This window comes from Phytophthora parasitica (genome assembly GCF_000247585.1).
Source record: "Phytophthora parasitica INRA-310 unplaced genomic scaffold supercont2.30, whole genome shotgun sequence".
In the NCBI taxonomy this organism is placed as follows: Eukaryota; Oomycota; class Peronosporomycetes; order Peronosporales; family Peronosporaceae; genus Phytophthora; species Phytophthora nicotianae.
This window is the reverse complement of record NW_008649016.1, coordinates 346,149-357,942: the sequence shown is the minus strand read 5'-3', so window position 1 is coordinate 357,942 and position 11,794 is coordinate 346,149. Positions and strand designations below refer to the sequence as shown.

The 11,794-nt window shown below is 51.9% G+C and overlaps 4 protein-coding genes across 4 annotated transcripts; 1 reads left to right on the top strand and 3 right to left on the bottom strand.

Annotated features, from left to right (window-relative positions):
* Positions 1–63: 63 nt before the first annotated feature.
* On the bottom strand, positions 64–1,856 carry PPTG_12455 (hypothetical protein; the record flags this gene model as incomplete). The annotated part of the gene is made up of 1 exon (XM_008908488.1): positions 64–1,856. One exon carries the CDS (start codon positions 1,854–1,856, stop codon positions 348–350), a length of 1,509 nt encoding a protein of 502 aa, XP_008906736.1. The 3' UTR covers positions 64–347.
* A 106-nt stretch (positions 1,857–1,962) lies between these two features.
* Positions 1,963–4,459, bottom strand: PPTG_12454 (hypothetical protein). Its single transcript, XM_008908487.1, has one exon. The coding sequence runs from the start codon at positions 4,239–4,241 to the stop codon at positions 2,031–2,033; it is 2,211 nt and encodes a 736-aa protein (XP_008906735.1). The 5' UTR covers positions 4,242–4,459; the 3' UTR covers positions 1,963–2,030.
* Positions 4,460–5,179: 720 nt separating this feature from the next.
* Positions 5,180–7,693, bottom strand: PPTG_12453 (hypothetical protein). The gene has a single exon (XM_008908486.1). The coding sequence runs from the start codon at positions 7,447–7,449 to the stop codon at positions 5,236–5,238; it is 2,214 nt and encodes a 737-aa protein (XP_008906734.1). The 5' UTR covers positions 7,450–7,693; the 3' UTR covers positions 5,180–5,235.
* An 887-nt stretch (positions 7,694–8,580) lies between these two features.
* On the top strand, positions 8,581–11,168 carry PPTG_12452 (hypothetical protein; the record flags this gene model as incomplete). The annotated part of the gene is made up of 1 exon (XM_008908485.1): positions 8,581–11,168. One exon carries the CDS (start codon positions 8,581–8,583, stop codon positions 10,810–10,812), a length of 2,232 nt encoding a protein of 743 aa, XP_008906733.1. The 3' UTR covers positions 10,813–11,168.
* Between the last annotated feature and the right edge of the window lie 626 nt (positions 11,169–11,794).

Sequence of the window (11,794 nt, the reverse complement as noted above, 5' to 3'; positions counted from 1 at the left end):
CGACGGCGGAATAGCTTATCAGTATCACCTGCGTAAAGCGATATATCATCTAGGTAGTGATTTAATGGGAAATAAGAATAAACGAGAAGATTGTTTAGTTTAATAAGGATGTCTGCTTGAAGAGATGCTTAGAGTGATGGTAGATATTAATTGTACTGGGTACTGTGACATGTCAATTGCAACAAACAACTTGAAAAGCATGCATACGCCACCTGGATTTGCTTGGAAACTTGTCTACGGAACGCTGGAATTGCAGTGATCACTTGCAGGCTGCAAATTGCAGCCATTGCCATTGGAAATGGACGCCTTCTTGACGTGGAGCCTCAGCGTGTTCGACGTGGACTGGCTTAGTTGATGGCAACGCTGAAGATGTAGATGTTGTACGCGACGCAGTAGGCGAGCGACGTGAGGAAAGCGGCGGCAGTGAGCGCGCTGGCGCTGTCAGTGAATCCTCCATACATGCGCACGAGCTGCGCGTCCAGCTTCTGCAGTGGCAAGATGGGGATGACTGCGAATGCGAAGCTGTTGACACAGCACGTGACGAGCTCGAGGATGGCGATAGACCAGCGGCGGTGCGTCGTGTCCTCTTCGTCACTGGACGGGAAGTACGACGCTCGCTGGATAGTTGTAAGCAGCGTGCTAGCGAAGACCTTGAAGATGGTGTTAAACGACAGCGCGAGTCCAACGACGCCTCCTTCCGAGCTTTCCTCGATGATCTCAGCGACTGGAACGAGCAGAGCCAACGCCATGACGCCCGAAGACACTCCTCCTAATCCAGTCAGGAGAATATAAACGGCTGAACTCCGATACAACGCCGGGATAACCAAAATCGCCATCATAATTTGAGGAGTGATGGTCATTGTCGGTGCCAACGCAAAAAGTCTCCTCCACAACATATTACGAAGCTGCCATCGCCACAGCAACACTGTCAGTATCATGACCAAGTCATTCAAGCTGCTACTGAGTAATGCGGACGCGCTGTCCGTCGTGTCTGTCCATTGTCTTAACGCACTCGTGACCAATGGGAAGGCGAAGTTAAGGAAGAAGGCGAAGCTCGCAATCACCACCAAGATCTTCCATACCGCCTTCTGCTTAGTGAGTTTCCAGTAGCTCTCACACTTGCATCTCAAGCTTTCTTTCCGATATGCTGGCGGCTCATCAAGGCCTCCTATCACCACAGCGATCGTCGTCACTGATAACGGCATCAAGGCCAATAAGATCAGCGAGATCTCGACCTTTTCTACGACATTCTGGATCAAATACACCAGCAATCTAGCCGAGATCTGGCCTGTTGCTCTTACGACCAAATAGTCAGCCTGGAAGACTCCTCGTCTCTCGAGACTTTCGCGTTGGGACAACGTTACAACCGCCGTGTGTACCGAGCAGAAGTTTATCATGGAGCCGAAGCTCACGCCGCCCATAAGCAGCATCATGATGTAGCTGAAGCTGTTGCCCATAGCGCTGTCCAAGTCCTCTGCGAAGAGACAGCCAAGGCCAATGAGAGCCAAGCACAGCAGACTGAAAGCCATGCCCAGGACCATATAGGACTTGCGTCTCGAGCCCCAGAGAGGCACCGCGTCGGCGTAGAGCCCCACGAAGAAGGCCACAGCAGCTGGGATCTCCACCAATCGGTCCATTGCCTCGGTTTGGTCCTCACTGAGCTGCAACTTGCTGCTGACCATGAGTAATAGACCGTAGCGAACGCCGATGTAGACGAACGCGGACGTGAATGTGGCGGCCACGAGCCCCACGAACTCGGACGAGAAGAACCGCACTAGGCCGCCGGGACGTAACCCGCCATACATATCGTAGTTGTAGAAGGACGGCCCCGCAACGAAGCGGTTTGGAGTTGCCATGGTGGTCAAGATAAATGCCGATCTAATGGCAAGATGCCTGATCTGGTGCCATCAATGGGAGAAAGGCAACATGAAATACGGGAGGTTCAACAATGATGAACGATAGGTTATGGATACACTTTCACTTCAACTTGATTTCTTCAATTTTTGATTCACAAGAGTGATGGTCTTATACTATACGAAGTTTGTTGCGTAGTCGGCCTTGTTGCCGCTTGCATCGTTAATGGATTTCTCCAGTTTGGCGCTGGCATCGGAGACCCTGGATGCGGCCTTGAGCTCCTTCTCGTGCTCCTGTGCGCGAATCTTGAGACTCATCTGCTTGGTCTGCCAGCGCTGATATAGAATGACGCAGACTCCGACAGCGATGACGACAATGGCGACAATAATTGAGACGAAAAGCGGCGGCCCGAACAGAGTATCGTCGTCGCTAACGCTGGCCACTTCGGTGCATCGAGGGCCTGTCCACGAGTTGGACGCGCACTCACAACGTCCGTCTGAATTGCACGAACCCGTGATGACCGACGACGTGCCGACTGTGCAGTCATCATCCGAATTACAGAATGCCATACCAGATACAGCAGTGTACGGGTTGTCCGTATCCGTATAGTCGTCGATGTTGTCCTCGATCCATTGCTTAGTCGGGTGGGACGAAGGATCGCAACCAATCGCCATGTCTGTATTGCTCGATGTGTCCTGGTACAAACGGATATAGTCGATTTTCAGGTACATCGGGAACGAGTCACAGATCGCATTGTCCGTTGAGCTCGAGCCATCACCACGGCAGCTTCCTGACCCAGCGTTGGGAGGGGAAGAACCCCAGGAACTGGAGAGAGCGACGTTAAAGATGATGTACATGGGCTCCTCAATCATGATCTTCTTCGGGTTCATCTGTGCTGTGTCCTGTGGCGGATTAATGATCGACTCTGCCGGGATCTCAAAGATCACTTGGTTTTCCACTTCCCACCGAACGTATCCAGAGTCTCCCATGACCCATTCGACTGTATATGTCACCCAATCCAAGTATGCAGCCATGTGAATCTCCCAGTCTGTTGAAATAGCATCCATTTGGTACGCGAATTCCGAGCTGGAACTGGTAGAGCCGCTTGAGGCTGTACACTCCGAGTTGGTATTGCCGGGGCTGCAAAGGTATGCACCCATGTAAGCGTTCTGTTTGGGAAAGCAGGTTCCGTTCGTGTTAATGCCCCAGTGCACCGTGCCATTGTCCTTGTATCCCATGTCACCGTTCACATCATACGAGGCAGGACACAACTCCATTGTACAGGCATTGGCTGTGATACCCTTTGCAAGTGAAGCATTGACAGTGGCGAATGTCTGAATGTCGTCGTCTTCAACATCGCAGATGTTGTTGGCACCATACCGAAGACCCTGATACCAAGACTTGTGGCCACGCAGATTCCAGTAGTACTTGGTCGGGACGTCCTGGTTATTGGCACCTTCGGTGGTACAGTCGTAGCTGTAGAAACAGTAAGAAGACGCTGTGGTGTTATCTTCCAGCATTCGGAAATCCTCGGGCATACCCGGACCGACCTGGATTGACGATGATATAGCAGTACCTCCACCTTCCAGAATATCAATCTCTGGAGCTCCGCGACCCTGATTCGCGTTCAAACCATGTCCAGGCGTATCATTGCACGCACTAATACGTTGATTCTGTGAGTCGAAGATGGTGTCGTTGCACTCGTTGTACGTGTACGGCCACATCCGACTCGTCGATGCACTGAACAAGGCTCGACCGAGGTTACCCATGAGCCAAATACCGGGCCATGTCGGGTAGTAGTCGATGTTAGCGGCACGAACTGTGGTCGATCCAGTCTCCACGTCCGGATTGCCAGACGCGTTCGTAACTGCACCGGGTAGTTGCACTCGAACCTCGATCATACCGCCTTGGAAACAGAACTTGTTCCAGCTCTGAACCATTCCAGACCGGTAGTAAAAGTACACAGTCTCGTATCCGGGTGGTGACATGTAGCTGTTCCACACCGTTTCCTCAATAGTTTCATCTGTTGTGTTGATGAAAAAGTAGCAGTGGCCATCGCTATCGCACTCGGTGCCTGTCATGTTCGTCGAGTAAACTTCTAGAGCGGAGTTGACACCATCAGCGATCTCCATTGCCGTCCACAAGTGATCGTCACCTGCTTCGAAACTGCGACCTTCGACGTTAAACTCATCGCTCATAGTCAGAGTCCAGACATCACCTCGTGACGATGTGTAGTTCTGCGCGCTGGAGGGCGTATCGACATCTACCCATGGTAGAAGGCCCGATTTGGTTGTGTACGAGGTTGCTGTTGCTGCACTTACATTGGATATGAAGTCATGTCCTAACGATGCAGCGAGTGCACATCCAGTGATCTTTCGAGTGAGCATGGTTCTAGCAGTATTTTGGTCTCCAGTTGTTGCCAAAAGGAGCTCGACGAGATGTAGTTAGAGCTGGCAAAATCTGGAATGGGTAAAGCCTTCGTGTTGCCGAACCGATCTCCTGTTGGACAGCTAACTAACTGTAGCTCTGTGCTTCCCTCCTCCACGCACGCGGCGACAATCCACCCGAATGTTTGGCAGCTGAACTGTTGCTGCATAATGACGCTCGAAAGAAAGCGAATGATGGCACATAATGAGTGCCTGGGTGGGACACTGGGAATTGGCTGTGCTCATTGCACTCCAAGCAAAGCACATGTCTGGATTTTCGTATGGTTTGAGCGGGAATAATCATCATCCGACATTGTATACTCGTTGATGCTCCACTCGCGTCCTCGCTCGACGAAGGCCTTGCCATTTCAGGTTCCCAACTGAAGATATCAGTAACGCAATGCAGCAAACTTTTGACAGAACATGAAGGTTTGATCGATGACATCTTCAACGCGTGACGAGAATTGTGAAGTTGGCACGGCCAACCCGACACAATTTCGGCACGCGACGAATCCAAATCCCAGGATGCAGGTTACATTTTCCTAGCGAAATGACCTGCGTGGCGTTGGCCGTAACCTTTGAAGAACGTGGCGTGTAGTCGAAATAGCGTAACGGAGCTCTGTTAACGCTCAGTTAATTTACGAAATGCTGTTTCGATCATCCGTGATCCTGAGACTGGCGAAGTGTATTCTTGAGTACTACATCCTGGAGAACGCAGGATCACTCTGCCATCGAGTTTGTCTGGGATATTTCATAAACAGCACTGCGATCGGATCGGTTGCGAGCAGAATGAGCGTCGGTCACAAACAACGAGGACACTGGCATTGCCGTCGTCGTTGGCTTCGATTCGCATCTCCATTTTTAATCTCAGCTAGATACACCAACAGGGATAGAAAGCGTTTGGAGTGGATTGAACGCCGCTAACATGCATTGATTCACTTTATCAGCTACGAGGTTATATAAAATTGGTGCTGTAGTCATCTTTCGGAGGTTTTGCCATGGAGTCACCCAGCGACACAGAAGACGGGGCTCCTTTCTTCGCCATGATTTCCTTCAGGAGGAGCTCATCGCTCTTGCGAGCGGCCAGGATGGACAGGTACACGGACACGAACGTAGTGAGAACGGTGATGGCCATGAACACGCCCGACACGTACATTGGAGGGCCGTACGAATTCGAGGAGAACAGGCCGTCACTGCTGCTGTCGCTACTTGCCGAAGAAGCAATGGTGCAGCGCGGGCCAGTCCAAGTGGAAGCCGAGCACTTACACCGGCCGTTCACACAAGTACCAGTAGTGATGGAAGAAGAGGAATTGGTACCGATTGTACAGTCTTCGTTGGAGTCGCAGAACGCCTTGCCCGACACTTCTGTCCACGGGTTGTCGTCGTCCACGTACGAGTCGATATTGTCTTCAATCCACTGCTTGGTGGGGTGAGTAGACGGATCACAGCCTACAGCCATAGTAGAGCCGTCGGACTTGTCCTGGTAAATGCGGATGTAGTCGATCTTCAGGTACATCGGGAAGGAGTCGCAAATGGCGTTCGTCGTGGCATCGCTGCCGTCACCATAACAACCACCACTGCCGGCATTGGGTGGCTTAGACCCCCAGGAACTGGACAGAGCGACGTTGAAGATAACATACATCGGCTCTTCCAGCATGATCTTCTTCGGGTTCATCTGGGCCGCGTCCTGCGGAGGGTTAGTCAGCACGTCGGCGGTGATCTCGAAGATAGGTTCGCCAGCAAGCATCCACCGGATGTAGCCCTCATCTCCCATGACCCATTCGAGCTGGTATGTGAGCCAGTCGGTGTACGCCGCGACCTGAATCTCCCAGTTCGACGAGATGGCATCCATCTGATACGCGAACTCTGAAGACGCGTCAGTAGATCCACTCGAAGCAGTACAACTTGTGTCGGTGTTGCCGGCACTGCACAGAAATGCACCGCTGTACGAGTTCATCTTTGGAAAACATGTGCCGTTAGTGTTGATTCCCCAGTGTTCCGTGCCATTGTCCTTGTTTCCCACGTCGGCGTTTACATCGTATGAAGCAGGACACAGCTCCATCGTGCATGCGTTATCTGTGATTCCTTTATCCAGGGACGCAGCAACCGTCTTGTACGACTGTACGAGTGTCGAATCCTCGTCGCAGAAGTTGTTGGCGCCGTAGCGAAGCCCCTGATACCATGATTTATGGCCGCGAAGGCTCTCATAATACGCCGTCGGGACATCAATGTTGTTGGCACCTTCAGTGGTGCAGTCGTAGGTATAGAAACAATATGACGACGCGGTGTCTGCAATAAGTCGGAAATCCTCCGGCATTCCCGGACCAACCTGAATCGACGACGAGATGGCAGTACCGCCACCCTCAAGGATATCAATTTCTGGGGCTCCGCGGCCTTGATTCGCGTTCAAACCGTGTCCAGGGTCATCGTCACAGGCGCTGATCCGCTGGTTCTGTGAGTCAAAGATCGTTTCGTTGCATTCATTGTATGAGAACGGCCACATACGGGCTGTCGACGCACTGAAGATGGCGCGACCGAGGTTACCCATGAGCCAGATACCTGGCCACGTCGGGTAGTAGTCAATGCTGGACGTGCGTACACTACCCGACCCAGTTTCGACATCCGGGTTGCCCGACGCATTGGTGACGGCACCCGGTAACTGTGCGCGCACCTCGATCATGCCGCCTTGGAAGCAGAATTTGTTCCAGCTCTGCACCATACCGGCCTTATAGTAGAACGTCACGTCCTCGTATCCAGCTGGAGATAGGTAGTCATTCCAGAGTGTTAATGTAGTCTCACCCGTGTCGGCCTCGATGTAGAAGTAGCAGATGTCGTCGTCGCACTCGGTGCCGGTCATGTTGTGCATGTAGATTTCCAACGCCGCATTGACGCCGTCAGCCTTGTTCATGGACGTCCAGATGTGGTCGTCGCCAGGTTCGAAGCTACGGCCTTCCGTGTTGAACTCGTCGCTCATGACCAAGTCCCACGTCGCACCACGCGACGTCGTGTAAGTCTGTCGGGTGCTGGGCGTCGCCGGGTCCACCCACGGCAAAATGCCCGACTTGGTCGAGTATTCCGTCGTAGCCTGTACAACAGCGGAGCTCGCTAACATCGCGGCTAATATAGGCGCGTGCATTCGCGTCCGTTGCGCCATTATGGTAAGTGCCATTACTTAGCTACACGATAGAATAGGAAGTGACCAGCCCCGCTGTCCGAAAGCACGGCGAACTGGTGCCATGGTAGCGCACGTATGTGTGCTGTCCGTCCTCTAGCGGACGAGTTCGCATTGCGCGGCGAGGCGACCGGATCTGCCCGGAGCGCGTAGCAACGGAGTCGATCCGCCCGTATCCCGCGCCGTTCAATTCGAATCCCATCTGCTGCTTGGTCTCGACTGGTGAGGTGTAGACGGGGCTATTCTGGACTGGTTCTGTTGATTGGACCGGCTCACGAGGAGCCACATCGACAAAGCGCTGTCCAAAGTGGACATGTATTAACGGCGGCTGAACTTGCATAGTGCTTCGCACTACCGTCGATTTGGCGGATGTGGAAGTGAATTTGGATTCTGCCGTGTTATTATATATACAGTAGTGGTGCTGGCGATTTAACGTGTTTTGTCAGGATTAATCGATTCACAACGCTCAGCAAAGCTGACAACGGCGGTGCTGGTCACCAAGATGCCCTGCATGTCAACTCGGATCACACGCAGCAAAGATGATTGGCTCACCGAAACGAGTGCATAGCGGATATTGCTGCAGGCTGGTGGAGATGCATGCGAGGGTGGGCTCCCCCGCTTGCTCTATCAACGTCATACTGTTCAAAATAGCAGGAATCCTACTGCGGGGTCAACTACGTATGCCCCTGCATTTGGTCTTTCACAACCGTCGAAATAGTGTCCATTAGAGATCGCAGTCTTATGCAGGGCATCGCTTCTCCCGGAAAGCAGTAAACATTGTCCTAACATCGCCCGCGAGAGCTTCGGTCGAGTAAGCGCGATCGACAGTGCTACTACCAAGGATTGTCAAAAGTCTCAAGCTCACGAGTTGAGAATATTTCCTGAAAATCGCCATTGCCCACAAATATGAAAGCGAAGTGATTGTTGAAGACCACACATGTTCCAAATGTCATCCAGCGTATTTCATGAGAACCAAGCATTCGACAGGAACGTTACCGTCTCAGCAATTAATGGACGCCACCGTTAACGAGAATTCTAGGAGGACCGCAATTTGCGGGACTTGAGTTCGTGAATCACTTTCATTTTCACTGGTTCGACCACACCACACTACAAACTTGAAAGTGCACGATGTTTGGTCTGAAATACAGCGTGTGGACACTGGGGTCGCTACTTTTTGCATCCACAGCAACAGCTAAGACAACATACTCGACTAGGTCGGGTGTTTTACCGTGGGTGGACGTCGATACGCCCTCCAGCGCTCATACGTACACGTCATCTCGTGGAGACACCTGGGCATTGACAATGAGCGACGAGTTCAACAGCGAAGGCCGCAATTTTGAGGCTGGTGACGATCACTTGTGGACAGCAATTGAGCTCGCTGACGGTGTGAATTCAGCGCTGGAAGTCTACTCAACCAACATGACCGGCACCCAGTGCGATAGCGATGGCACCTGCTACTTCTACATCAACACGACGGATGAAATCATCGAGAAGACCGTTTGGAACAACTACATCTCACCTCCAGGATACGAGACCGTGCACTTTTACTACAGATCAGGTATGGTTCAGAGTTGGAACAAGTTCTGCTTCCAAGGCGGTATGATCGAGGTGCGCGCTCGACTTCCCGGTGCTGTATCGAACGCATCAGGTAACCCGGATGTGGAGACTGGTTCGACAACAGTTCGTGCCGCTAACATCGACTACTATCCAACATGGCCGGGTATCTGGCTCATGGGTAACCTCGGTCGTGCGCTGTTCACGGGATCCACCGCTCGTATGTGGCCGTTCACATACAACGAGTGCAATAACACCGTTTTCGACTCACAGAACCAGCGGATCAGTGCCTGCGACGATGATCCTGGTCATGGTTTGAACGCGAATCAAGGCCGCGGGGCTCCCGAGATTGATATCCTTGAAGGTGGCGGTACTGCTATATCATCGTCGATACAGGTCGGTCCCGGTATGCCGGAGGATTTCCGAATGATTGAGGACACAGCGTCTTCCTACTGTTTCTATACCTATGAGTGCACCACAAAAGGCGCGAATAACATTGACGTCCCGACGGCCTACTACAAGAACCTTCGTGGCCATAAATCATGGTATCAGGGGCTTCGCTACGGCGCCAACAACTTGTGCGACGTAAAGAGTTCCGATGTTCAGAGCTACGCGGCGATCAACGCGTCGTTGACCAAAGGTATCACGGAAAACGCGTGTACGATGGACTTGTGTTCAGCTTCTTACGATGTGAACGGCGACTTGGGATTCAAAGATAACAGTACGGTGCACTGGGGAATTAACACGAACGGTACTTGCTTTCCGGTACAAAATGCCTACACTGGTGCATACTTGTGCAATGCCGGTAACAACGCTTCCGAATGTACTTCCTCCAGTGGATCCACGAGCGCAGGGTCTGAGTTTGCCTACCAAATGGACGCTATCTCTTCGAATTGGGAAGTGCACATGGCGGCGTACTTGGATTGGGTCACGTACAGTGTTGAGTGGGTCATGGGCGACTCTGGGTACGTCCGCTGGGAAGTAGAAGGCCAAGTTATCTTTGAGATTCCGGCAGAAGCGCTCACGAATCCACCACAAGACACGGCGCAGATGAACCCGAAGAAGATTATGGTTGAGGAGCCCATGTATCTCATTTTTAACGTGGCATTGTCGAGTTCTTGGGGCTCTAAACCACCCAACGCCGGCTCGGGAAGCTGCCGCGGCGATGGCTCGAGCTCAACCAGCAATTCTATTTGCGACGCGTTCCCCATGTACATGAAGATCGACTACATCCGTCTGTACCAGGATACGTCTGAAAACACCGACATGGCGATCGGATGCGATCCATCGTCTCATCCAACGAAGCAGTGGATCGAGGATCACATTGACGATTACACTGACACGGATAACCCGTACACTGCCGTGTCGGGTATGGCGTTCTGTAAAACAGACGACGACTGCAGCATTGACAGCTCGGCGCTGGTCTTAACTGGTACATGCAGTTCGATAGGCCGCTGCGAATGCGCTTCCGATTCCTGGACGGGTCCTCGATGCACGGAGCCAGCAAGTTCGAACAGCACCGACGACGAACTGTTTGGTCCGCCCATGTATGTTGCACTTCTGGTCGCTTCTACCGTGGCTGGAATCACAGTCCTCGCCATATTCCACCGCAAGCGAGAGAACAAACGTATTGTCGCCAAGGTGCAGGTGCAAGCAGTGAAGAAGGAGCTGAAACAGACAGCATCTATGAAGTCAATGGTCGAAGTTGACCCTAGCAGGTCCGAGAAGGGGGCATCGGTGCTGTCACTCGACGACGTCAGCACTTCCAAGAACAGAAGAGAGGACTACAGCACCAACTTTGTATAAACTACACCAAGGATGATCTCCAAACTTATTGTGCTTCGTTAAATAGCGAGCCGTGAAAGCTTGTCTTCTACATGCATTGTCTAGATCCCCCCACAGCGCGATCGAGAAATGTCTGATGGCGTGTTTGAATGCACACTTGCCAAGATAGCGTCTCGACTGAAATCGATTTCGCTCGCTGTTGCAGAGCGTAAAACCGTACAGATCGCGCGAAATAATGGCCTGGACAGTGATCGAGATATCAATCTACATGACTGATTTCTTACCATTGCCTACAATACATTACTGTACGTTTAGGTGCGCCAAGAAGTTCTTGGCAAGAACGGAGTGGTCATTTTGCGTGGTAAACTGCCAACGGGATATTGCGGCAATAATTGCCTAGAGAAATGTAGCCACGCAGCTGAAATGGCTTGATTTTAGGATCTTTTCTGGCTGCTGTTCTAGAAATATGACAACATTTCCTAAACTGATTCCTTGTGAAATCCGATACAGCCTGTCTCATTGTAAATACTAGTAAACTGAAGCTGTGACTCCAGATGTTATACTGAATCAGAAGTAATAGCATCGTGGATGGCAGGCCACAGTGTTCGAAAAATCTAGCGGGAATTTAGTAAATCCAAAAGGATGAAAAGGATTTTAATCTGTGCCGAAATATCGCCGTCCGAACGGCAATTGCCGTCGGTCATGTACTCCGTGCTCTCATTTGCTCTCTAGTACGCCTCCAACGGATAGCGCCACCATACTAGCCGCCACATACGATGCATCTGGCATCGACATTTCACTGCGTGTGTCCGCAACGTGCGTGTGACATGGTTTTTGCGCCACCAGATTTTCCTCTCCCACCCGACTATGCATTTTATCTTGGCAACTGTAAGCAGGCAGCTCCTGGTTTCTTGAGATGGTGTGATGTCGCTCTTCGCCCACGGTCTCCATACTCCAGCCAGTTCAGGTTTCTCCAGGCGACCCGCGATCTGCCAGCCCCCCC

Coding starts and splice junctions, on each gene's coding strand:
- PPTG_12454 (XM_008908487.1), bottom strand. CDS start 4,241: ATGCTCACTCGAAAGATCACTGGATGTGCACTCGCTGCATCGTTAGGA.
- PPTG_12453 (XM_008908486.1), bottom strand. CDS start 7,449: ATGGCACTTACCATAATGGCGCAACGGACGCGAATGCACGCGCCTATA.